This window comes from Eupeodes corollae, chromosome 2 (assembly GCF_945859685.1).
Source record: "Eupeodes corollae chromosome 2, idEupCoro1.1, whole genome shotgun sequence".
NCBI lineage: Eukaryota > Metazoa > Arthropoda > Insecta > Diptera > Syrphidae > Eupeodes > Eupeodes corollae.
Window position 1 is genome coordinate 23,389,887 of NC_079148.1, and position 27,954 is coordinate 23,417,840.

Genomic DNA, 27,954 nt, shown 5'->3' on the forward strand with positions numbered 1-27,954 from the left:
TAGCACTAACTTGTGACAGTTCTCTGGTATACTCGTATGTATATAAACCAAGTTCACAACTATTAGAAATATCTATCTACGTGTGCTGTAAACACAAAATATACTTTGCATATTATAAATAAATTAGGAAGTTAACAGAAAAACATGTCACCATCAACAAACAAAAAAAACTGATAACTTGCAAATCGCTTAATGAAGATATGCAAAATAAATTCTCATACCAAACTCTTGTACATTTATTTTCAGCCGTGACAAAACACTAGCTAAGCATTTCTTCTTTAGTTCTTTTTTCGTTTCTTAATTTGCATTCCGAATATGCTCAATGCAAAACAAAACAAACTTAAAAAAAAACGTGAAAAGATTTAATTTAAAGAAAGAAACCCTCCCAGCAAAGTAAACAAAAGTAGTTAAAAAGAAAACTATCTAATTGAACAATAAAAATATCTTCAATTTTCTCTTCTTATAGGTCTTGGCACTTGGCCCCATCGAAAACCCACCTTCCTTCGTTTCGATAAAAGTCAAACCGGCACAAGCAATCGCAATTAAAAAAAACTTCAAATTCAGCTATTTGGCTGTACACACAAGCATATAACACACTCTTGAGTCTTGATAGCCGCAAGAAAGTTAATGAATCATTTTATTTCAAGTATAACCAACATATAAAAATATATTAATGCCATGCCCCCATTCGCATTATTCAGTTTAAATTATTTTGTTTCCCACCGAAAACCGAAGAGTTTAATAATACAAAAATATTAAATACATAATGCATGAACTTTGGAAGCTTTAAAATGTGTATTGGTAAAGTCGTATGTATTGTATAGGCAAGTTGGCCTTGATATATTCACCAATGGACCTTGACTTATGAGAGTAAACTTCAAAATACGCTGTGCTATCACTATATCAGCTAACAAACACATGACACCATAACACAGCTGACAGCAGAATTTATATGTACAAACATATCTGACAATTTTTAATAACTGGAAAATTACACGCACTTATAACTGACTTTAATATTCAATGACAGGTTTACATATTTTTTTTTTAACATACATTAATGACTGGTTTAAATGGACATTAGCATCAGATTTTAGCTTAATTGCTTACACTTTAAAGGACTTAACAGGGATTAAAAAATAGACAATATTAAAAACACGGCGGCCGTTAGCCCGTTCCGGCAACACTTCCTAGGTACTTCTGGTCTTTAGTTACACTTTCAAATACCCTGAAGTAATATTTAAAAACTAAGGGTAGTGAAAATTTCTTTCCTTCTCTCTTCTATATACGTAAATTCTTACTTTCTGTCTCACGTTTTAAGACATCTCACAAGATTAGCGGACCGGTAAGTGATTTAAACGTACTGACTTACAACAACGTATCAATTTTGCATTATAACAATAATTGTCACACGCGCCAGAGAGATGGTGTTTAAAAGATAAAACAGCACTTAGTTTACTTATAGTTACTTGGTAGGCAGTCTTATAGTTAGCTTTGACTATCGTCGTCGTCGTCTTCGTTGTTGTTAGTTAAGAAATGAGAAGTTCTGTTTTACACTGTGCTCACTCACTGTCGCTGTCGCTGCTATCTTGCCTGCCTGCCAAGTGCCAAAGCCAACCTCTACCTCTCATGAATGTTTTGTGTTCGTTTCATATTAAATGGCTATAACAAAGACACGGACAATGAAAAATTATAAATTAAACGTCTACGTCTGAGGTCTGAGAGCTTTTGTGACATATAAAAACCATTCGCTTTCGCACTATTTCGTGTTGATCGTTGTACACCACACCGGCACACATCTTTAAATCGATGACGTTTAGTCTTGTCATTTTAATGTGTCCTAAACAGAAAATCATATATAGGAACTTTAGAACAAGAAAACCGCTTTTCAGAAACATTAAGGCAGTTATAGGTACCTGTATTAATACAGCCGAACAAAAATAACTGCATAATTTTTGAACCATTCGAAGTGAATCAACTCCGGTTTAAAACCAAACTGACAACTACTGAACTGACAATGTGTCATCGAATTGGTAATGTTCAAAAAGAAATAAAAAAGGACGCATGTAGTTATATTATATACGCGTATTTATGCCATTGCCAAAAAAAAGTGTTGAACTTGTGTAGAATCCGGCTTATACAGAAAAACAAGTTTTTTTTAAACCAAACACGGGGCGTGGAGGGACTTCCATGTGCAGCCGGAAATAAATTGGTATAATGTCAATATGGTGAAGTAGCGGTTAATATTAGTAATAGATATACTCGCTCATTATTGCTACTTGATATTGTCAATAAGGCAATGTTTTATATTATTATTATTATTATTCTGTCTACTTATTAAGATAGGTATAGGTACCGTTTAAACATCAGACTTTGAAACTAAATTATATCTTCGATTTCGATGTGTGTGTCTGTGTATGTAGGAGGTGCTGTTAACTATAATTGCATGTTTATTGTATTTTTCGTTTTTCGTTTTTGTTTTTTTAATTTAACGCGTCATGGATTTATTCAGCAAGCTCTCTCACTCTCAGTGAGCTTTAAAAAGTTTAAAGCTTTGTTTATAAATTTGCATGGATGTGAGAAGGTTTTTTTTGTTTTTAGATTGAATATATTTTTTAATTGTTTGTTGTTTTTCTGTTAATTAATTATTATCAAATTGTTAATTTTGTTATGTTGGTTATGGCTAAGTGTAGAATAACAGTATGATGATACAAGAAAGTATACACACTTTTTTTTTAAATTTTAAACCACGGTGAGTTTAAATATGTAAAAGGAATTTAAATTGACATTTCGCTGTGAACATACCCTTAGGACAATGATTACACTGTAAATGTCAAACAAATTTATTTTAAACAACATTTTTGTAATCATGAATGAATTAAGTTAAAAAATTCCTTGGATCTAATCAACTGTCAAACGTCTATAACTTCGAAATTGATTCTTTCACTGAGTTCACATTTTAAAAGAGGTATAGGCGAGATGAGACTACCGATGGAACAACTGACGGAAAAACAGGGAGACCGAGACCCGATTCTGAAAAAAGAGACCCCGTAAATTGTACCAACTACAGAGGCATCAGTCTACATCGCTTACAAAATCATCTCTGCAGTAATATGTGAACGTCTAAGGCCCATCATCAACAATCTGATAGGTCCTTATCAGTGAAGTTTTAGACCAGGAAAGTCCACAGTCGATCAAATGTTCACATTACGGCAAATCCTGGAAAAATCCAAAGAACTTCAAAGCGACACCCACCACCTTTTCATAGATTTCAAGGCCGAATATGACAGCATCTACAGGTACGAGCTGCATAGAGCCATGTCTATAGTTTTGGCATCCCTGCCAAACTCGTCCGTAGGTGCAGGATGACCATGAAGAATTCTCGCTGACCTCAATTGAAAACAACTTAACAGAACCTTTAGATGTTAAAAAAGAGTTTAGACAAGGTTATGCGCTTTTCGTTAACATCGTTCTTGAAAGAATAGTGTAGAGCTCCCACGTCAGCACTGGAGGCACTATCTTTCAAAAGCCTGTCCAATTACTAGCATATGCTGATGACATTGACATAAACCAAAGAACTCAGCGAGATGTCAATGGGGCTTTTGTGAGTATTGATGCACAGGATGAGTTTAACGGTTAATGAGGGGAAAACAAAGTACATCCTGTCATCAAGAAAGGACTAACAATACTGACGCTTCGGTCAAAATGTCACCAACGACACACGTAGCTTTGAGGAAGTTAAGGACTTCGTCTACCTAGGCTCTTCAATGAACGCAGAAAACAACACCAGCTCTGAGATTAAACAAAGAATTAGTCTTGCTAACCACTGTTTCCATGGGCAATGAAAGCAATTGAGTGAGTATTGATGCACAGGATGAGTTTAACGGTTAATGAGGGGAAAACAAAGTACATCCTGTCATCAAGAAAGGACTAACAATACTGACGCTTCGGTCAAAATGTCACCAACGACACACGTAACTTTGAGGAAGTTAAGGACTTCGTCTACCTAAGCTCTTCAATGAACGCAGAAAACAACACCAGCTCTGAGATTAAACAAAGAATTAGTCTTGCTAAGCACTGTTTCCATGGGCAATGAAAGCAATTGAGTAGCAAGGCCCTCTCTCCAGCGACCAAAGTGAAGCTATATAAGATCCTTATCATCCCCGTTTTGCTATACGGAGAAGAAGCATGTACTATGACAAAACCAGATGAAAGCACCTTGGGTCGGTTCGAGAGAAAAGTTCTTCACGTGATATACGGTCCCGTATGCATCGAAGGGGAGTAGAGGAGAAGATGGAACGACGAGCTGTATAGTTTTAGGACTTAGCCAGAAGGATTAAAGTCCAACGATTTAGATGGCTGAGTCACGTAGAACGCATAGAACCAATGCCCCAGCCCTGAAAGTCTTTGTATTCACACCCGCAGGAAAGCGCAAAAGAGGAAGATCGCGGATCACGTGGCGCGCACAAGTGAAAAGTGACCTCACCCAACTTGGGGTGCGAAACTGGAGACATCTAGCTACGGACCGAGCTAGGTTTGTTGGGTAGGGACCTATGTTACGCAGGACGACTTTACCGAAACCTTAAGTAAGCAAGAGACCAAGGCGAATATCAGTTATACGCAACCGAGAGCGGGACCGATATCCAGACTGTAATTTTTGATTTTGACGAGACCGAAACGAGTCTAGTAAAGTCTTGTTGGGACTCGTCTCCTGAGCATCCGTAGTCACAAGCCTAAAAGTAGCTTCGACATTAAATTTACTAATTATATTAAGAAAAAGGTATATAAGCTAGCAGTCAATAATTTTTGATGACAAGTCAAAGACAGAACACCGATGATGATAAGGTTAGCCTGTCGAAATATAACTCCTGCCCTTTTAGTAGCACAATCAAGTTGTTAAGGTAAAAACACACATTTTTTAATGGTTGACTTTAAGTATTTTACTATACATCAATATTATCAGACAAATTTCTTGAAACTGTGCGTGTATTGCTTTAAATTTGTGCACTCCATTTTCAATCCCACTTTACAACCCTCGACTATGAATCAGACATATTCATTTTCCTGGAATAAGAGAAATTGAATATAATTTTTGGCAAATTGTCAAAAATCTATCAAACTGCTTTATGACGCATTGCTTCTGGGGTAACCACCGTCAGTACCTTTGTATATGGATTTTAAATTTCAACCCTAACCCGTTCCAACAGAACTTTTTGCAAAGTTAACTCATACTCAACCCTTTATAAGTATACCTACAAAAATGTATTCAGATTCAATCATAATCAAAGTAAAAATACTGCAAATTAAAAATTACAAAATCAATTAACAAAACTAGAAATCTATGCAATTGAATACATTTAATGTTCATAATTTCCTTTAGCTTAACTAACCACTGATTAAAAATAAAAACAAAAAAAGATCTTCACCTTTTCACAATAATTAAAAATATATTAGGTAGACAAGAGGAAAGTTGATAAATATGATAAATTCGAATCCATTAAACATATCCTCCTGTCATTAAACACAAATCTAGATAGGAAGGTAGTTATAAATAAATTATGTGATGGAAAACAAAATTAATTTTCCAGCATCTTCATCTGTAGTTATCCGATTTTGAATCCTTGCTAGTATTGATTTTCTATCCAACATTGAGAAAAATTTTGTTTTAATGCGTTTTAGTGATTTATTTCCTTTATCACAGATTCACAAAACACTTTAGGGATAAAAACTAGTTTCTTTTAATTATTTAAACAAATAGATAAGGAGAATATTTTTTAAATTTGTTTTAATCACCTCTTTTAACAAAATACACAACACAACTTATAAGTGCACCTTAATACACGTCGAAATAATTTTATTGTGTGTTCTTGACAAATGGAAAAGACGTGTGTGTGTGTATTTAAAACCCTCTCTGCTTTATGGATATTTGCAGTGCATGCGCACTTTTGACAGATATATAAAGGAAAATGCCGAATAAAATAATGTTATACGAGTATACAAAAGCACCCTCGCTGATGCCGCCGGGCGCCGCACCGCACCGCCTTGGCTCCAAAATAATGAAACTTGATTTTGTTAAAAGTTCAAAGTCTTGCCAGGTACGTCAGGCTTCTGTTATGTTTTGAAAGTAAATCTGACTTTAAATGATTCTTTTTAACTTTGGCATCACTTTTATTGATTTCGCATATTATGCACCCCTCTTGACAGTTCATAAAAATGAAACAGCGCACCCTTTGCACATGTTACGTGTTATGTTTGGGGGTTGAAAGTTAAAAAAAATATCATGTTTGCAATACATAAACTTACACAAGACACAAAAGAAGAACCTTCAAGAAGTCAGTCAAGCGAAACAGTCAGCTGGTCGGGAGTTTATTTAATAACAATTTTACGTATTAATGTATATCCATTCATCGCAGTAGACCGGCATAAATACCTACTAAGTAAAACAGACAAGGGTGGTTTGGTGGCGGCGGCGTAAAGTGTATGTGGTTACGGAAGTTCCGTCGATTGGCGCCTTTTATTTTCATAATGTGTTACAAGAGGCTGAGATTATAATCGTAAAGGGGATTTTTTATTTTTTTTTAATACATTTATGTTTATGGGTTGAAGCAATTAAGGACAGAAAATAGTACATAAACGTGCCACATCACAGACTCATGTAAAAGGAGATTTTATTAATGACAGAGTGACACATTTTCTTATGTTTACTAATATTTTTAATCCATAATGCGCAGCATCATTCTCATCAACATTTCTTATTCATATCTCCATTTTTTTCTATGACAAGTATATAAAGTTGTCCCTCTTTCCCTAAAAAACCTACAATCTTAAGCCGGGCTATACCTCTAGTCTTTGAAAACAGTTTGAAGTTCCTTTTGGCCCAACCCAATGCACTGCTGTTTAAAAAGCACATGTGTCAATTGACGCATCTTAAAATTCAACGCAAGAGTTAAGCATTATTCGATTTTGACATTTCTTTCACATGAGAATTTTTGATTCGTCGAGAATAAAGTTTGACTATGACCACCGAAACAAAACAAGAATGATTTTTGTAGGTTTAATACGCGCGATCATTTTATTCGTTGGGAATGTGGATAATGTTGAACGCGAATAAAGTTTGACAGTTCGTATCAACTTCAATTTTTTTCGCGACGAATATATTTGTTTGATATTGAAAAGTAAAAGTATGCATCATAAATCAAATAGAAACTATGTTGCTATAGTTGTGTTAAGAATTTGTGCGGAAATATGTCTTCAAACGTATATAAACTCACATTTTGTAAGTCATTCGTCGTTCGTTGGTCGCGCTCATGTGAATGCTGCTTTAAAAATTGCCAACCTTGTTCTGATTCCTTGACAGTTATACAAGTCTGAGAGAGTCATTGAATTGTGAGTATAAACAATTTTGACAGGACCAAAAACACTCTATATAAAGATATAAATCCTCTGTAGACATCTTGCTTTGCCTACAAGCTAAACCGGAAATCAGCCTCATACACTTTTTCATAGTGTGCGTGTTATTCCTCAGTAAGTGTTTCTATGTATGCGTAAAAAACGTCAATTTTTCTCGTTGAATTCGTCCTTAATACAAATACAACAATGTAAACAAATGGGTTTTGGAGGGTGATACGTACGAAGGATTTATATCTTTACTAGAGTGTTTTTGGACAGGACTAATGGTGTTATTTTAGTACCAGGCAAAAATTGCACGTTGATCACTTCTCTGAAAAATGCATTCCTTCATTTGCTCATGCCGAATGCTTTTATTTTAAGACCTAAAAAAATATGGCTCAATCATTTTATGTATAATAATTTAATGTAATAATATAAACAAAATGTCAATTTTTTTTTAGAATACTTTGTACAGATAGGAAGACAAATGTCATGCATTCGAAGTGTTGACGAGTAAATAACTTGCCTGTCAAAATAAATGTATAGCTTCAACAATTTTTTCTTCATCATATTTTTTAAAGAAAAACCGATGTTAATGAAATATTTTGCTTATTGTATTTTTACAATGTCTATCTTCAAAACAATACTGAAATAAAGCTTAACCTTGCCATTGAATACAACGTTTGTATATAATATGTAAATGGTGAATCAAGTTAAATAACTTCCCATTCACAAACCAACTTTAAGGCAAACAACCCATTGTGACTAATAAGTGAGTCTGAGATTTTGTGTTTATAAATTGAATTCGCATATTTTAATCTTGAATGAAATAATGTATATGTTATGCATTACATACAGACACACGTTTGAATCACAACTTGTTTTATTTAGTTAGCAAAAATCTTGTTATTTAAAGTGTTATATCCCCTTAAAATTGAATCACTCTAAAAGTAACTAAAGATGAGTGGGAAATGTGCATTTTTCTATGATTCCCATTGAGTTGCCAACATTTTGAGGTGGTGTTAAATCGCATGATTTGATTATTCTGTCAAAAAAATCACTTTTCGTGATTTTAACAACGTAAATGGTCAGCTTTTAGAAGAGCACACTAGGGCCGTTAGTTGGCATCGTATTTTTTATATGCCATCTTCAAATGAACAGATGGAGTTCTTACCTCAAAATTTCCAACTACTGTATGACACTCACGTACCATTAAAAACTAAAATTTTAAAACCAAATAATAAGTCATGGTTTACGAGTAACATACGAGTCTTAATGCAACAACGGGATGATGCGTACAACAATTGGAAGGGTTGGTTGATCGAGTTACGACGTACATACGTATTTTTTGCTTCGTAACAAAGTTGTTGCTGAAATACAATTAGTCAAATCACAAACTTTCTCTCATCAGCTTAGTACTTTATTGAACGGGCGACAATTGTGGAAGAACTTACGCAATATTGGTATTGGAAAGTCAAGAAACGTGGCAGCTGAGGTTGTAGATGTTAATACACTCAACTAAACCTTTGCCTCTTTGCCATTGACACTGGTGTCTTCGCCGAGTACATCAGAAATTTTACCATTTACGGATCAGTCAGATAATCTTGGTTTTGGTTTTTGCTCTGTAGATACTGCTGATGTTGTTGAAGGTCTGCTGTCTGTTAAGTCAAACGCTGTTGGACTGGATTTTATTCACCCTAAATTTTTGTATATGATTTTGCCTATCGTGTTGCCATATCTTACGTTCGCTTTCAATACGATTTTAATGTCGGGAGTGTATCCTGATCTGTGGAAGGTAGCCAAAATCATACCACTCCCAAAAAACGCAAAAGGCGTTGAATTCAGGCCTATCTCAGTCCTTTCCTACTTGTCGAAAGTCTTCGAGAAAATTTTGCAGAAACAAATCAATATTTATCTTACGGCGAGTTCTATGCTTACACCTAAACAGTCTGGTTTTCGTAAAAAGCACAGCTGCATCACAGCACTTTTGAACGTCACTGAAGACATAAGGCAAGCGTTGGATAAGGATGAGGTAACATTTTTGGTTCTGCTTGATTTCTCAAAGGCTTTCGACACAGTTAACCATCTCAATTTATGTAAAAAGCTTATCCAGAAGTTTGATTTTTCTCCATGTGCTACGAAGCTTATTTATTCTTATTTAATAGAACACAAGCAGTTCAATTTGGTGACACCTTGTCTAATTTTTTGCCGCTTGCTTCTGGTGTTCCTCAGTGGTCCATATTGGGTCCTCTATTGTTCTCTATTTACGTCAATGAACTTCCATCCTTGTTTGATAATTGTTCTTGTCAAATGTATGCTGATGACGTTCAGCTGTACCTAAGCTGCCCACTTGGACTCATTGAGCATGGAGCTTTCTGTGTCAATGAAGACCTTGAAAAAAATTTTAAATTGGTCCCAATTAAATGGTCTTGTTTTGAACCCAAAAAAATCGAAATGTGTAGTTATATCTAGAAAGAGTCTGGATCTTGATTATTTTCCGCCGATTATGTTGAGCAATGCTCCAATCGAATATGTTGAAACTGCCAAAAATCTCGGAGTGACTTTTAACCGCTCTTTGACTTGGAACAATCATATAAATGGACTTGTTGGCAAAGTATATGGTGTTCTACGTGCATTATGGGTTACCCAGTTTTTAACGCTGGTAAAAACACGTTTAATTGTTGCCAAAACTTAAATATTACCGATTTTGCAACTGCAATTACGTAAGCAAACGTAAACTCAATCTTGCCTTTAATAGTACTGTTCGTTACGTCTTTGGCCTACGAAGATACGATAGAATATCTGATTTTGCTACGCTCCTGCTGGATATGCCGTTTGAAAATTATCTTGAATTTCGCAGTTTGACCTTGCTCTCTGACATACTGCTTACACTCCAACTGTTTTGACAAAATTAGTTTTACTACCTCGCATAGATCTCGTCAACTGATTCACCCTCGCTATTCGTTTTTAACATCCGAGCGCCAATTTTTTGTAATATAATATATAATATTAAAGAAATTCAAAACACAACAAAAATTAAAAAGGTTTTAAAAAGTCATTTGTCAGTAAATACTTAAATGAAATTTAAAAATTGTATTATACATAAATATATATTCTTTTCTCTCTCTCATTATCGTCTAATTATATTTGATTCACTTTTAATATTAATTTAACTAATTGCTTGCTCAACTCTGTAAAATTAGCTTATAACTATCTTATAAGATATTGTATCTTACAGTTATTTAGCAATCACGAAATAAAATAAATAAATAAATAAAATTGAAAATTATTTGTACACCTACGAATCGCCATTTTGACATTGACAGTATGGTCATTCATTTAAGGGTACGTTCACGGAGCATTTAATTAAAAATATACCTTCGTTTATAAGATGGATTCATAGGGTAAAGGAATTTATTTTGACATTAAAGACAGAGGCGCAAAATTTTAAACAATCTATTATTAAGGCCTTACCACGATACGAGTTAACAATTTACTATATGCATAGTAAACTACTAACTTTTCACTAATTTTAAACACTTTTTATTGTTTTGCTAACTAGTATCATGCTAAAACCATTTTATTAAAAAAAACATGAACACATCTAAATAATGACAGATTGTGGAGCAAACAAAACAAACATACCTTAAATTTTTTTGCAAATGTCAAAGTGACAACATTAAATTTGTATTTTCTTTTTGTCATTATTTTCATAACTCGCCGTGGTTTATTTGCGTTAAAGTTTAAGTTCGTTGCAACTATTTTGGTTATTAACCCCGAATAATATTACAAATTTATTCTACCAGGTAAAAGAATTATTGTTTAGTAAAAAAGTTTAAATGAAATGTGCATTAAATTATTGAATATCTGCCATAGATCTATTCCCCGTGAAGCATCTTCAATACCCAGAAGCACCTACAATGCTACAACAGCTGTTGACTTCGGTGTGAAGGTTGGTGGCAGTGGTTATGGGTACTCAGGAGGTTACCACTCTGTTTGGCCACATTTGTCACATTTGAGAAAAATGACATATGTCAAACAGATTAAGTACGATACTAAAAAGTTAAAGTAGCCATTTGATGATTTTAACTTTAGTAAAATGTTAAGAAGATAGTACGATACTTAACTCAGCTTTCTGAAACAGCTTACTTGTGAAGAAAATTACAGTTCTGTTTTTGAAAGGAAGATAAATTTGGTACACATTACTAATAATGACATTTAAAACTCACTTAAATATTTAACTGAACTTTTTAATATTTCGTAATGTCAATAACCATTTAAATAGTAAGATTAAGGGCTAACATCAGGTGAAATTTTATTGTTGGGAAACTTTAAACATAAACGAACGGTTAAAAATAACTCCTCGGTTAGCGATGTCATTTTGACAGCCAACAAAAAACACATACATATGTATTTGTCAAGTGAAAAAAGTAAAGATTTGTTGAGATTATTGATTTATGGTGGCAATGTTTTATAAAATAAGTAACTGCAAAAATTCTTTTCTTTTTTAATATTTAATTGTGTTTTTGTTGTTATAAATTTCCATAATTTGGAACTGACTGAAAAACAATATTTGAAAGGAGTAGATCGGCATATTTTGTGAATAATTACATTTTTTTTATAAACATTTTGCCTTCCTTAATTATGATTATGTGATTCGAATCCATTTCTGCTTTGTTAACTTTACACATTATGCTTATGTCACTTCAGTGCTATCTTTTTGACAGCGAATGTAGTAAATGTTGTAATGGAAGTCAAATTAGTAGAAGATTTATTAAATCCGAAGATTTCTAAACGTTTATTTACCGATTAGTTATTGTTAAAGTCCAAAGAATAAATACAGCTGTCAACAAAATAATAGCAGCGCTAGTTTTTTCTCATTTCTTTTTATTATATCTTTTTTGCTATTGCTTTTTTCTCTCTCAACTTATGGTTTTTCTGAAACTCTTATTCTAAGCTTTCATTACCACCATCGATCATATCAATATGCACTATATCAATAAAATAACGGCACTTTGTTTAAAAAATTGCAAATTTTGGACACACAAAATAATAGCAGCGTTAATGCAAAAATAGTTAAAATCAATAAAGTAAAGTATATTTCAACTAAAATCGCCAACAAACAGTAAGTATATTCTGCAAATATCATTGTTTGTTAGTTTGCATGTTTTTTTTGTTAAATTTATTAAACAGTGGGACGAGAACAATATTGCAGTCAAGAGCTAGGCCAAATGTGGAGCACCGGACAATCCTACAGGGAAATCCAAACAAATTTTAACGTTTCTGCAAACATGATCCATAATTCCATATATTTTGTGGAAAAAGTGGAAACCAGAGGTCAAAAACGCAAATTGTAGGACGGGGACAATAGGCCAATAGTCAAAATGTTAAAGAAAGACCCCTTTAAATCAGCGGTGGATATAAATAAAGAGCTCGAGCTCAATGTGAGCGATGAGACAGTGCTTCGCACTATTCGCACAGCTTATTTGAAGGCATGCCACCCAAGAAAAAAGCTACTCCTCTCCAAACGTCATCTGGTTCAACGCCTTGCTTTTGCAAAAAAGTATGGTGGTTGGACACGAGAGAAGTGGCGGAACGTCTTGTTTTCAGACGAAAGCAAAATCATTCTTTTTGGTGGCACTGGGTCTAGAAATTTTGTTTGGCGTCCACCGAACACAGAGTTTCAGCCAAAATACACCGTGAAAACAGTCAAGCTTGGAGGCGGCAAAATAATGGTTTTGGACTGTTTTTCGTACAATGGTGTTGGGCCCATAAAAAAAATTGATGGCGTTATGGATCAACATGCGTATGTCCAAATTTTGGAGGAAGTGATGCTGCCTTACGCTGCAGAACACATGCCTTTCAGATGGGTCTTCCAGCAAGACAATGACCCAAAGCACACAAGCCGTAGTGCGAAATGTGGTTCTCGCGTAAGGATATACAGCTTTTAGATTGGCCAGGGCAATATCCAGACCTGAATTCCATTGAGCATTTGTGGGGGGATGTTAAACGTGGCGTTGGCAAGCACAACCCCAAAATCAGGCATAATTGTGGACGACTGTACAAAGTGTGTGGAGGGGAATACCCATATAGCCATAGAGCAGTGCAATAAACTGGTGGATTCAATACCAAAAAGATGTGATGATGTTTTGAAAGTGAAGGGTTTTTGTACAAAATATTAATGTATCAAATAAATTATGTAAATTATAAAAATTGATGAAATTATTGAATAAATGTTAATTTTTTGAATATTTTTAAAACTGCTGCTATTATTTTGTGTGTCCAAAATTTGCAATTTTTTAAACAAAGTGCCGTTATTTTATTGATATAATGCATATTGATATGATTGATGGTGATAATGAAAGCTTAGAATAAGAGTTTCAGAAAAACCATAAGTTGAGAGAGAAAAAAGCAATAGCAAAAAAGATATAATAAAAAGAAATGAGAAAAAACTAGCGCTGCTATTATTTTGTTGACAGCTGTAGCTGTATACCTATGCCGTAAAAAAAAACTATGTTCAATAAAATGTCAAATCTGAAGTTAAAGTAAGCATCTGACATTTACTTACAACGAAAAAGTTCAAGAAATTTGATTTCAGGTCAAGAAGTAAACAATAATCTAAAATCTTAAGTAATTAAAGTTGAATTTATGACTTGATGTTATCAAATAAACCTCAAAAGATCAATACTGAAACCAGACTTTCTAAGAAAAACTTTTACATTCTTTAAAAACATATAACATTCATTCCAAGTGCAAGTATTTGACATTAACTTTGCTTCCACACTCACTCACTATTACAGACAATAAGAAACCAACTCAAAGGCCATTTACTTTTTCATATGGACATTAAATAAAATGCAAATACCCTATTAAAACCAAAAATGTAACAAGTTCAGAGCAGACACCTTTTCCGAAATAAAAGGGAAAGTGTTTGTCCGTGTAACTGTACTCTGTATATGCCAAAAGCGCGGCTCCTTTGGTTATTCTTTCAGCTACTTGGCGTCGTCGTAGTCGTTGTATATTTATATGAAAGTATAATCCTAACGCTAGCTGGCGCTGAAGTACTGGATGTGGCTGCATATAAAAGGTGCTGTTTGTTTCCAAAGCTACTACTCTCACATACAGTGGCTGACGTGCGTTTTTTTATGATTTATTGTGTATCATTGTTTACACTGGACGAAACTTCTTATAGACTTAGACCTCATGCGATATACCCACCCTCTTGGCTAACACAAATTCCAAGACATGCGAAATTTGGTGCTTTAGCCTAAGGCAACCAGCACATTGGAGGTAACCTTATACATATCGTGGAACACTCGAATAGCGATACTTTATCGTCCACATTACCACACCATGGATCGTAGTCGTATTTAAATGTCAAGTGCTGGTACTGGTGCTGGTGCTGTTGCCTAGTTCAAAAAGGAAGGAAGGAGTAGTCCAGCTTTGATGTGCATATACCTAGTTCGAACTTATATTGGCTTTGCAGGCCTTTTGGAATTTCTCCTAAGTGTGGGAAAATATCAGCGATTAATGGTAACGATCGCAATAATAGCGCTCATAGTGTCGGTAGCTGCAGCACCTCATGCTGCGGCATGGTAACTCGGTTAAATTGAAATGAAATAGATGGCAGCTAAGGCATAGGCTAGCCCGGACGACCAGACCAATCGCACAGTCGCAGCCGCAGCCTTTGTGAAACAACAGAAGGCATCAGGTGAATGTGTTTATGTTTACAATGCGGTGGTAATTACTTTGATTTATGTAATTGAATAGAATGCATTGCTGCCGCGCGCCGTCATCGCATCGCTTTGCATCGCATCGGATCGGTAGCAAATACCGTGGCTTAAATGAATTCGACGTCTTCGTCTCCTTTATCTAATTAAATCAAAAAGAAAGTAAAACTGCCGAATTGGCTTTATACCGCTGGCTGCTGCTGCTGTGCGCGGTAGCGGTAACAGCACGTTCGTCGTAGTCGTTTTTGTACCGCACATGGCTTGCGGCATATCGGCAGCCAGCTGGGGACCTGGGACTGGGAATATCAGAAACACAGTTTACTATGGCAGTCTCTTTGATCCATAAACAATAACTAAGTAAGTACTTCCCATTAGGAAGACAAAGGAGAAATTTATATTCGTTTATTAATTGTAAACGATATCACCCACGAATAGATCTTTAAGTTGAAACTCGAAAGTATAGTAAGTACCTAATAGTGTGGGAACTATAGGAAATATTTTACAAGTGTTTTATAGGTATAGAGTTCAATGAAACTACATTTCCTACGTTACCCTTCACAGGGAACTTGTTTACTTAATATCTTTTCAGGAAGTTCATAAATATCTCCAATAAAAAATACTTTTTTTTCTTCTTGTGCAAAGTACAAGTCCAACAGACTTATAAAGTTCAGCTTTCAATTGAATAAAAATACATGGTCAGCTGATATTTTGACATTTTGATTTTTCATGATTAACTTTCCAGTCAACTTTCCAATGTACATTTCAATTGAGAAGCAATTTTTTGTTAGCTGGCTAATCAGATACTTTACTAACTTTTTAGTTCTTTTGTCGCCTGTACCTGCCCATCGTGATTTAATTTTAATTTTAATTTTGTATTTGTTCTCACTTTATAGGTGAAACAAAATATGTAATTCTGGCTTTTCTTTGACAAATTAGAATTTTGTTCCAATGTGGGATCACCTTTGATCACTTATTTTCATCTGTCTCTTCTGATTGTGATTTGTGTGATTATCTTTTGTGAAACTTATATGTACATACATAAGTATTTATTCAATGCTTTTATCATTGCTCCCTTTCTTACTCACTTTTTCGAGGTGCCGCATTTTGACGTCTTATAACTGTCAAGGAATACATCTTTGGTGGAAGGGAATACATCTTTGGTGGAATAATCGGGAAGAATAGCCTGTACGACAACACTTCCGACAACGGATTCAGGCTCATAGATTTTGCTGTGGGGTGAAACGTCATGGTAGCCAATACGCGTTTTCCACACCTTTACATCCACAAACGAACTTGGAGTTCTCCAGATAAATCTACCGTAAACCAGATTGACCATATTGCGATCGACGCCAGACACGCTTCCAGCATCATGGATGTCCGAACTTTCCGAGGAGCTAAAATCGACTCGAACCACTACCTCTTTGTAGCCAAGGTAGCACTTCGGGTATCCAGACCCAAGGCAAAACAGGGAGGTGCTGGGAGAAGGTACAACGTCGAACGGCTACAATCTCCAGAGATAGCCAAATCCTTTTCCGATCGAGTTACAAGTAACCTCTCTCGAAATTCTCTGCCGGCAACACAATGTATCGAAAACCTGTAGCAACATTGCCTAGATGCAATCAGAGAAGCCGCCTCTGATGTGCTGGGTTTGAAGCAGTCACCAACAAGGAACCCCTGGTTTGATGAGGAATGTCGGCAGGCAAATGTGGCCAAACAACAGGCACGCAAAGCGGAGCTGCATAAAAGAACGAGAGCTGATCATGAGCTCTACGAGCAGAAGAAGCAAGAGAAACACCGACTTCTCAGAAGGAAAAAGAGAGGGCATGCGAAGCGTGCGGTGGAAGATGATGAGAGGTTTAAAAGCAGGAATGAGGTTCGAAAGTTTCATGAACAGGTGAAACGAAATTCACAGGTACATAAACCTAGAATCGAAGGCTGCAAAGACGAAATTGACATAGCATAGTGGAACCGCGGTCAATGCTGAGAATATGGAAGGACCACTTCTGCAGACTGCATAACGGCGACGAAGAACTCAATTCCGCTGTCAGGCAGGATGATCCATTCAACATAGACGACGAAAGCCAACAATCCCGTCCTCCCGACTTAGACGAAGTAAAGATTGCCATATCTAAGCTGAAGTCTAATAAAGCCGCTGGAGCGGATGGCTTGAATGCCGAGCTCTTTAAAGCAACTGGAGATTAGTTGGTTAGGAGCATGCACCAACTTATCTGTAAGATATGGTAAGAAAACATGCCCGATGAACAGAACCTCATCGATCCTGAAAAAACGAGACCCTCTAAACTGCACCAACTATAGAGGATTCAGTCTACTTAACATAGCCTATAAAATCTTCTCTGCCATAATATGTGAACGTCTAAAGCCTATCGTCAACAACTTGATAGGTCCTTATCAGTTTGGTTTTAGACCAGGAAAGTCCACAGTTGATCAAATATTCACATTACGGCAGATCCTGGACAAAAAAGAACAATAACACCAAATCGACACCCACCATCTTTTCATTGATTTCAAGGCCGCATATGACAGCATCTACAGGGACGAGCTGTATAGAGCCAACTCGTCCGTTTGTGCAGGATGACCATGGAGAATTCACGCTGCTCCATAAACGTTGGAAACAACTTAACAGAACCTTGCGACGTCAAAAAAGGTTTTAGACAAGGTGATGCGCTGTCATGTGATTTTTTTTAACATCGTGCTTGAAAGAACAGTGCAGAGCTCACACGTTAACACTAGAGGCACTATCTTTCAAAAGTCTGTCCAATTACTAGCATATACTGATGACATTGACTTAATCGGAAGAACTTAGCGTGATGTCAATGGGGCTTTTGTGATTATTGAGGCAGAGGCGGCAAAAATGGGTTTAACGGTTGATGAGGGCAGAACAAAGTCCATGCTGTCGGCAAGAAAGGACATACAACCCCGACGTCTTGGTCAAAACGTCACCATCGACAGACGTAACTTTGAGGTAGTCATGGACTTCGTCTACCTAGGCTCCGCTGTAAATACCAGCGCTGAGATCAAACGAAGAATAACTCTTGCTAATTACTGTTTCTTTGGACTAAGAAAGCAATTGAGTGGTAAAGTCCTCTCTCGAGGAACCAAAGTGTTGCTATATAAGACCCTTATCATCCCTGTCCTGCTATACGGTACAGAAGCATGGACTATGACAAAAGCGGATGAAAGCACCTTGGGTCGGATCGAGAGAAAAGTTCTTCGTGTGATCTACGGTCCCGTATGCATCGAAGGGGAGTGGAAGAGAAGATGGAAAGACGAGCTGTACGGGCTGTACAGCGACGTAGACTTAGCCAGAAGGGTAAAAGTCCAACGATTAAGATGGCTGGGTCACGTAGAGCGCATGGAAACCAATGCTACGGCCCGAAAAGTCTTCGAATCCACACCCACAGGATAGCGCAGTAGAGGAAGACCGCGGATCAGGTGGCGCGCACAAGTGGAAAGTGACCTCATCCAACTTGGAGCGCGAAACTGGAGACATCTAGCTAGGGACCGAGCTAGATGGAGAAGTTTGTTGCGTGAGGCCCTAGTTCACACAGGACTGTAGCGCCACCTTTAGTAAGTAAGTAAGTAAGAATTAGAACTTCTATTTTCTCCCGAATAAATAATTTCACAAGAATAAAGGCTCTCGGAAGTGCATATTATTCATCAGGTCAAGGAATCAAGGATCAGGACTGTGATCCCTTTTTTCACCAATACTGCCGCTTGGTGAAAATTGTCAAATTCTCTAAAAGTATAATTCTTGTCATGAAAAGTGCTTTTTCAAATTAGGGTTCGGCATAAAAATGTAGGTCCCGTCCTGACACGATTCACATGAAGGAATGGTTGGGAGTTGTAAGTTACAAGACTCTAGTTCTCAACGGATTGTTGTGATACCTATAATTTATGACTTCTGGATTGCTAAATAAAAATTACATAAGAACATAAAAGCTGTCAAAATTAAACAAATTGATTGTTTTACGTAAGATGAATTTGAGATTATTAAAATCTATTTGTCTAAATGAATCACGCAATCTGTTAGTCTACGTAAAGATACAAAAACCATCCTTTAATTTAAGACTTAAGTTAAACTTAATTAGTGAATTATTAAACATAAGATTATTTTAAATATTTAAATTAATTACACTGAAGAAAATCCTGGAAGTCTAAGAAAAAAACAAGAAACATTCCAAAGAAAACTTAAACATCCAACAATCATCGCATATCGTATCCAATTGCACCCCAGAAACCCATTGGGATGAAAGTATTCCATAGGAATTTGCTCTTCTTCATTGGGTGAGTGTCTTAAGTGTGTCTTTTGTTCAGAGAAAGTTGCTTCAGAAAGTAGTGAATGAATGGAATGGATGACCATGCTGCCATCAGGCAGCACGATACGATATACTTGAATCCACTTACTATCCAGTGTTCAAGTTGGTTATTCAGTGTGACCGTGAATGTCCAACGGCTAGTATTTTTGTTGTTGTTGTGGTATAGTTCAAATAAATGACGGCAATGATGACGATGACAATAAATGAATTCAATTTATGATCAACTATTGATAACATAGAGTTTGCCGCGCTTGCGCGTTCAATGGTATATCACCTGTTATTTTTGAAGCGAAAAAGATTCTGCACGATTTCTTCTTTGAAAGTAAAAGTCCAAAGGAGTTAAGGTATGTATGGCGTATAAAATAGGTATCATTGAACATTGATTGCTCAAAATCCAAAAGAAATGTCTTGTGCCCCTGCCTTGCCAACATTTACGATTGAAAAAGATAAATCCAAAAAGTCACCATCATGATGCGATGGTATACCTAAAAAAGTGAAAATGCCCAAGGCATTCGATATGCGAAGGTGGATGGCTGGTGGCTTCGGTGGTCAGTGCCACACTTCAAATCTAACCAATGTACCTTCAATTAAAAAATCGCGAACTATAACTTTGTCTTGCCCTTCAATTAGTTTTTCGTTTTATTTTTGCAATATAATATCACAATGTCCGATCAACAGTGGGGCAAGGAGTTTCAATTCGTTACTTGAAATCATTTTTTATCCATCCAATGTGGGTTTAAACTTCGTTACGCCCTTTTTCTTTAATTTAATTATAATTTAATTTGCCACGCTTAGATCAATGTTGATTCCTTGTGAAGTATTTAGCTTTCCTAAAAGAAAAGAAAAATTAAAAACCTATAATGCCTGGTAATTGTCTTGTTCCAGTATTTTAGGGGCTCAACCGAAACTTATTGTTATTGAATTTTGTTCCTAATTTTGACACATAAGCTGTGCCACTGTACAAAACTCTTCTCATCATACCGTGGCTAGGAGGAGAATGGATGACGGATGCATTTGTGCAAACCAATTGGAAATTGTCTCGATGGCGATGGCGGCCGGCTTTCACTTGTGTATATTTTTGATTATAAATTGAATTGTTTTATATGCAAGTTCTTATCTTTAGTCACGGTTTTAATAATTTGAAAGCTTGACTATCGGTCAAGGCGGCCGGCGCATGCGGCGGCATCCCTTGGCAATCAGTTTAAAGGAAAAGGGTGTGCTTTGTATATGGTTGTTAAATTATGTTTGAAGAAAACGTGATATTGATAAATAAAAATGTCTTTATCGTAATAGAAAGGAAATATTTTTCTTATTAACAGTTTTATTATTGTATTGAAATTATAAATTTAAATAAATCAGTTGAGATTCCTCGATATTTCAGACTTAAAAACGGGACCAATCATATGTTCATTATGAGCAAGGATGGAAGAATCCAAAGAAGCTAAAATCTTTCTCAAACTTTTTGTTGTGATAACAAATCGGGCACCTAGCCCAAAGAGGCAAAGTGAAACGGGCTTGGAACGTCTTTTGTAAAATATTTAACTCGAAAAAAGGAAGCTATTTTAACGCGTAAGCGACCGCGTACACCAGGCAAAATTATACACATTGAACAACACTCTGACGCAACTGTCTTGTTGATATTCCTTTTTTATTTCAATTCGTAAAATACGTTTTTTTCTTCCAGACAATTTGAAGCCATTAAAAGTAAGGAAGCTACGGCTTTGAAAAATTCATATCTCTCATTGATCTCATGGTGATCTATGAAAAAAGAAGAACCCTTATCTTAATCCTAAAACCGCATTTGATTGACAATCTTTTATGGACCGTTAATATACATTAAGAAAATCTCTCTGTTAAGGAAATACCTTAACCGCACAAAAGTCTAGCATTATAGTAAAATGGTGATGATGTTTAATTGTTGTAACCACATCAACCTTCAGCGAATCATCTATACCAACAACCAACGCCAACGGTAGCGATTTTATCGCAGCTATTGCTTTTACCTCTCACTATGGTGAATTTTCGCTGACTGTGACTTCGACAGACTACAGGCTATAGGCATTTTAATGTTTCCATTCTTCCAAAGCCACAAAACAACAACAACAACAAAACAAATAGACAGTTGCAAGAAATTTGATATTATGAGGCGCGTCTTTAGCTGTACAAGTCTGGACAGCAACCACCATCATAAACCGTTGCGTTGCCATCATCATAAGGTGGACATGTTGACAGATAAAATGATTGAAATGTCTAAACACAGTGAATAAAGGTATGTATACACCATTGCAAAGTTTCTTTGCGCGACTCTCACATAGCTGTACTTTGTGCCTCTGCCTGCATATATCTACCATGGGTGCCCCATTGTGCGGACTTTTTAATTTCAAGCCTACGCATACATTTTGTCTAAGTTTATATTGCAACAATCATCATCACTATAAATCCTATAAGTATTGCGTTGTTAGCTTTATTCACTGTTCAGATTTCAGAATTGGTGAGCGCCCGTGATCGGATTGCAATATATCCATACGTATCTCGTGTGTTTGTACCTTTACACAACTGTTAGAGACATGCTCAAGAAATTGCTGTGATCTTAGTGCCTGTCTATACGCGTTGTGCCCACAACGTTGTGACGAGAGTTTGTGGGCAAGAGAGGAGCTGAGTAAAGGGACGGGATGCTCATGACAGAATTTGAATTTTCTGCTTGGGCAGTACAGTTCCTTTCTCATTTCGTTCCGAATTTCTCACTATTTTCTGTTCGTCGATGCGAGAGGTACATTTGTTTTGCTCTTCGACTTTGTACACATAGTATATACATATTATGAATAACCGTTGAATTTAATTTTGAAAATTTCGGTACTTGAAAAGTAAAAGTGTTTAAATATTTTATTCATGTAAGTATATTTGAACGACAAATGTTAATTCGTTGTTTTGTTTAATAAAATTTAATTATCTTAAATTTTTCTTTTAGAAAAATGTCGATGTGGACGAAAGAACAGACAAAAAGTTTAATTGAAGCATTTGGGGACTACCCCAATTTATACAATGCAAAGCATGGATTGTATACTAATCGAATTGAGCGAGACAAAAGTTTTCAAGATCTTTTTCAAAGAATCAAAGTTGACAAGCCGAATGTCACTATAAGGGAAATTAAATTAAAATTGAGAACTATAAAGTCTCAATATTGTAAAGAAAAATCCTTGGTGGTTAGGTCAAAGAGAAGTGGAGCAGGAATAGAAGAGGTGTACGTTCCTAAACTATGGTGCTTTGACCAACTGCACTACTTGCACGATTTAAATGACGAAACATGCGGAGTTTCTGTAAGTAAAAAATTGTGTAGAATATAAGTTAGTACGTATGTATGTACATTACATTAATATAACTTCAAATGTTTTCACAGAACATCAGTTCAGATTCCCAGTTCGATGACGTGCCCTCTACTAGTAGGGATAGTTTTAGTTCCTCAACACCTATTAGAAGGGTAAATTAAAAATAGTTTTTCTTTTTGTTTTTAATAAATACTTTTTTTTTAATTTCCGTAGGCAAAAGGAAAAGAAAACACCCTGACATCTTCGGCAATTGGGACAATGGCTGCTGCAACAACCATATTAAACGAGATGAAAAGCAAACAATCTCGGGAATCAAGGCTGCGTCCATTTTTTAATATGGTTGAAATGGAAATGTTAAGTCTTCCTGAAAAACTGCAGGACGAGACAAAGTGGATTATTTTGGATGTCATAAAGGATGCGCAGTCAAAAAAATATGACAAGGAATACGAAAATCATACCCTTTCGACGATGTTTCAACCAGATCTAGTAGGTGTCAATTTTAATTTTATTTATATGTATATATTTTCATATAATCCATAATCTTTTATTTAGGATCAAGAATTTACTTCCTCCGACGAAACATCGAATCCTAATTTGTTGGAGCAAGCCATGGAAGGTCTTTTTGACGAAGAAAATTGATTTTAAAGTGAAAACAAAGTTTTATTCTTTTTAGTTTCTACTTTTTACTTTTATTATTATTCTTAAGTACTTATAGACTGAGATATTATTGTTTGTTATTAATTTATTGTCACTAAGAACTAATAGACTGAGATATTATTGTTTGTTATTAATTTATTGTCACTAAGAACTAATAGACTGAGATATTATTGTTTGTTATTAATTTATTGTCACTAAGAACTAATAGACTGAGATATTAATGTTTGTTATTATTAATTTATTATCGTTAAGAACTTATAGCCTAAGATAATGAATGTTTAAATAGGAAGTTTAAGAAAAGAGTTAATTTTGTAATGAAAAATGAAAGAAATAAAATTTTAAAAATATTTAAACTTTTTTTATTTTAAATATATTGGTACTGCCATGGTAGTTCGCCTTCATTTTGGAAATAATCCGCAAATGTGTCACGAATAGAGGATGCCAGTTTTTGTGGATTTCTTGCAGTGTTAGGAGCAGTTTCTTGTTGTTCTCCACTTCTTAAAACAGCAGAAGGGAATTCGGAATTTCCGTTTTTTGTCAACAAAAAGTTATGAAGAAGGCAGCATGTTCTGACTATCTCCTGCACTTTTTCAGGTCTTAAGTGAATTTCCGTTTGGAAAACACGAAATCGGTTGGCTAACATTCCGAAGGCGTGCTCAATCGTTTGCCTTGCGTGGCTCAAACGAAAATTAAATATTTTTTTACTTTCTTCCTTGCTGTTGTAGGGATATGGTTTAAGGACATGCTTTTCAAGCGCAAAAGCATCATCACCAATGATAACATAAGGTAATTTTTTGTTGTTACCTATCACTTTATCTGGTGGAAAATACTGATGCGCTTGATCAATAATCCCACGCAAGTCACCTCGGTTGAGCACGCCTGCGTCATTTATTCTGCCATTGCAGCCTATATCTATATATGTAAATTTATAAGTTGCATCACACATGGCCAAAAGTACGATGCTATTGAAACCTTTATAATTATAATAATAGGCACCGTCTGTTTTTGCAGCTCTGAAAGCTATATGCTTTCCATCTAAGGCACCTAGGCATAGAGGAAACTGCCACTTGTTTTCGAAGCTGTTGGCGATTTCTTCCCATTGTCGGACTGTTGATGGGAACTGCAAATATTTTTGAATAACAATATTTAAAACCTATTTGATTGAATAATAATCTAATCAATACTTACTTGAAGATATTTATTCCTCAAGCCATCGTATATTGCCTTGCAGCAAGCTATCATGACGTTGGAAATATGGGACCGAGATAATCGGGTTTGGAAATCCAAACTTCGAAAAGTTTCCCCCGTAGCCAAAAATCGAAGGACCATCGCTAAAGATTCCTCCGCAGGAATAGCTTCTCGCATAACAGAATTCCTTTTTTGAATTGAGTTCTGCACTATGCTTAAAAGTTCTTTAAAAGAATCCTCGTTCATACGAAGATAACGCCTGTACGCGTCCTTATCTTCTAAGCGTAGTTCGTCATTTAAAAGTTTAAAAGAACTTTTTGTATTCCTGCGGAGCCTCCAAGGTTTTGACCATTCCCTTGTCTTTTTCTTTTTTTTTTCCTTTTCTTCATTTAGCAAAAATAGAACATTTGCTGCTGCGCATATTGCAGTTAAACAAATAATTTCATTATTTGTATCCATTTGAATCTATAAAATTCTATATATCTATATTGTATATCTTGTAAAAAGCAGACAAAATCCTGTGTACTGTGTATGTCGGTCTCGGTAGTATATCACCCGCTCAAAATCTCGAACACAAATGTTTCAAGTTCTTCGTTCCACAACACAAAATGGAAAACGGGTCATGAGTAGTCACAACACATGTAGACACATAGTGTTGTGAGCACAACGTTGTGGGCACAACGCGTATAGACAGGCACTTATATACTGTTACTCTCATCGAGACGACTACGACTTCGACGAACGACGAGATACAAAAAGTTTAAACAATCCACAATTGAAGTGGCATATCTGATATTGGAGGAATTGGAATTGGAATTGTGACAAGAGAAGTCATTGATCTTGCATGGTTAAGTTTTATGGCGTCACGATGTTTTGGTAGGTTTGATGGTAATAATAATGCAACGATAGTTTAAATTGGAACCTGGGAACACTTATTCAATGAAGGTTATGTGAACAGAGTTTAAGATCACTTGTTATTTTTACTTTTGGGTAGGTAAAAAATATAAATTGGAATTTTTGATGGTTTTACTTTTTTTCGTGAAATGATTAAGAAATTCATTTTAATTTTCTATGAACATTTTATTTCTAAGATGCAAAAATAAACAACATAATGGAGACAAATTTTTGTGTTTAAGGTTAAATAATATTATCTGCACTCACAAAATAATGATTGTCTTTTTTTTTCCTAACTCTTTTTGTCATAAAATACAAGATATATGTACGTCAAAATGAATCGCCTTAAAAAAGTCGATATGAACACAGCCTAAACAATTGATTTTAGTAGGATTTATTGACAATGGGTTTCGCTAAAATGTTAAGTAATCTAAATTTTAGTGTAGTACCCGTGGCATGATGGTTAGTGCGTTGGACTGTCATGCAAGGGGTCTTGGGTTCAATCCCTGCCTGTGCCACTTTGATTTAAAACAAAAAAAAACTAACTTTCGCGGGTACTGCCTCTTGCGAGGAATTGACAAATCCTTCAATAGTAATTCTTGTCATGAAAAAGTGCTATCTCAAATTAGCCGTTCGGATTCGGCCCAAAATTGTAGGTCCCTTCCATTCCTGACAACAGTACTAGCACACAGGAATGGTTGAGAGTTGTAAGTCATTAGGCCCTGGTTCACAAAGGACTGTTGCGCCACCCAATTTTATTTAAATTTAATCTAAATTTTAATTTTAAATAGTTTCACAAACAAATTTTCAATAAATTTCAAGTTATGGTTTAAAATACTACAAGTTTAGATTTCAATAAAAAAATGATTTTTTTGGTTAATGGAAAACGGTTGTAGACAAAATATTTTACAATGGTGTTGATGTTCTGATGTCAAAAGAAGACAAACTAAAATTACCAACAAATTTATTTAAAACAGCTTTTATATATTTAATGCAAAATGTATTCTGAAACATTTTAACCGCATATTCACAATCCCTCCTGAAATAATGTAAAATTGATAAATAAAATTATGTAAGCGTAGATGGAAGTAGGGGTTTAATTTCTTAAAGAATTATGATTTGCAAATTTAACTTAAGAAAAAAAATCCGATTCATTTTGTACCTAATATTAAACGGAAAATGACATTTGGCAGCTCCAAATAAAATATAAATTGGTTTATTTTAGAAACCGAAAACCTCACAACGTTTAAAAAATCCTTTTAGCAACACTATCTAAATTTTTAATTGTCACTTTTCATTCTTATAGTGAATTGACAGCTTTCAATTTTATTTGTGAACGGACTCTTTCACTAATCATCGAACTGTCATTGTCAATTTATTCAGTAAACATTTCTAACTATGGTTAAGAACACAAACAAACAACGTATGCAAAATGAAATTTGGAGTAAATAAGAACGTTAATTCCGCTGTTCGGTCGTAATTCTCAAGTAGAAAGGCAATAACAATTTAATTGCAAAACTTGGAGTCTACTTATTCGTTGTGTGATGTTGCTCTATCAGTGCAAAAACAGGCAGTTCGAAGTGTTAAACATAATGTTTACGTTCAGGAATCCTTAGCAAACGATACAAATCAGTCAATTTCAGGGTGGCTTTCTTAAAATAAAGCATCCATCGTTCAGATAGCATTATAGACTAAAGAATTGAAGCCGATGAGTATTTCAAGCAACACACGTGTCCCCTTCGAACAAGTTGTCAAAAAACGTTTTTAAATCGGAGCGGGTGGATTTTGGCGTCCCCTTGGTGGCAATTTTATTTTGGTGACATCTGTCAAATCTATTGTTTATTATTCAGTTGTTTATGCCAAATCATCATGGAAAGCTACACGATTGAACAGCACGTTCAAATGATAAGACTTTATTATCAAAATGAGTGTTCGTTAAGGCAAACGTTGCGCTTATTGCGCCCATTTTACGGTAGACGTGGTGGCCTTCCAAGTCGACTCTTCAGCGTTTGTTGACCAAATTTGAAAAGACCGGTTCAATAAACAATCATCCAAAATTCGAACGTTTAGGGAACGTAAGATCGTCCGAGAACATCGCCGCGGTCCGTTAAATTATAAACACCAGAAATCGAGGCAGTGTATTCCTCACGGTGCACAAGAACTCGACCTTTGGCAGACTTCAACTCGGCGAATTTTGCGTCAGGGCCTACATCTGTACTAGATCCAATCGTCCCAGGAGCTTAAAGTTCATGACCATAAACAACGCCGTTTGCTCGCTGACTGGGCTTCGAATCGTTTGGAAGAGGACCCTAATTTTGGCCGAAAAATCATCTTAAGTGACGAGGCACATTTTTAGACGAATGGGTGTATTAACAAGTAAAATAACCGTATATAGGACGAGGTTAACCAGGTAATAATGCATCCTCAATAATT

General features: G+C 35.6%; 2 protein-coding genes across 4 annotated transcripts in view; one reads left to right on the forward strand and one right to left on the reverse strand.

Annotated features, from left to right (window-relative positions):
• The window catches only part of LOC129948523 (cerebellar degeneration-related protein 2-like), a 98,293-nt gene that overhangs the window by 46,458 nt on the left and 23,881 nt on the right, over nt 1–27,954 (reverse strand). The window contains exon 1 of one of the 2 annotated variants that reach the window (XM_056059561.1): nt 1,302–1,822. The exons of the other annotated variant lie outside the window; for it this stretch is intronic. The gene's annotated coding sequence lies outside the window, so the exon portion shown is untranslated. Of the gene's footprint in view, nt 1–1,301; nt 1,823–27,954 lie in introns of those variants that run through there. 2 annotated transcript variants of the gene reach the window in all.
• LOC129948524 (uncharacterized) lies at nt 22,099–23,602 on the forward strand. 2 transcript variants are annotated; one of them, XM_056059562.1, is made up of 5 exons: nt 22,100–22,347; nt 22,425–22,773; nt 22,854–22,934; nt 22,996–23,268; nt 23,335–23,602. In XM_056059562.1, exons 2-5 carry the CDS (start codon nt 22,429–22,431, stop codon nt 23,419–23,421), a joined length of 786 nt encoding a protein of 261 aa, XP_055915537.1. In that variant the 5' UTR covers nt 22,100–22,347; nt 22,425–22,428; the 3' UTR covers nt 23,422–23,602. The 2 variants fall into 2 exon arrangements, with proteins under 2 accessions (XP_055915538.1, XP_055915537.1); XM_056059563.1 differs by having other exon boundaries at nt 22,099–22,773.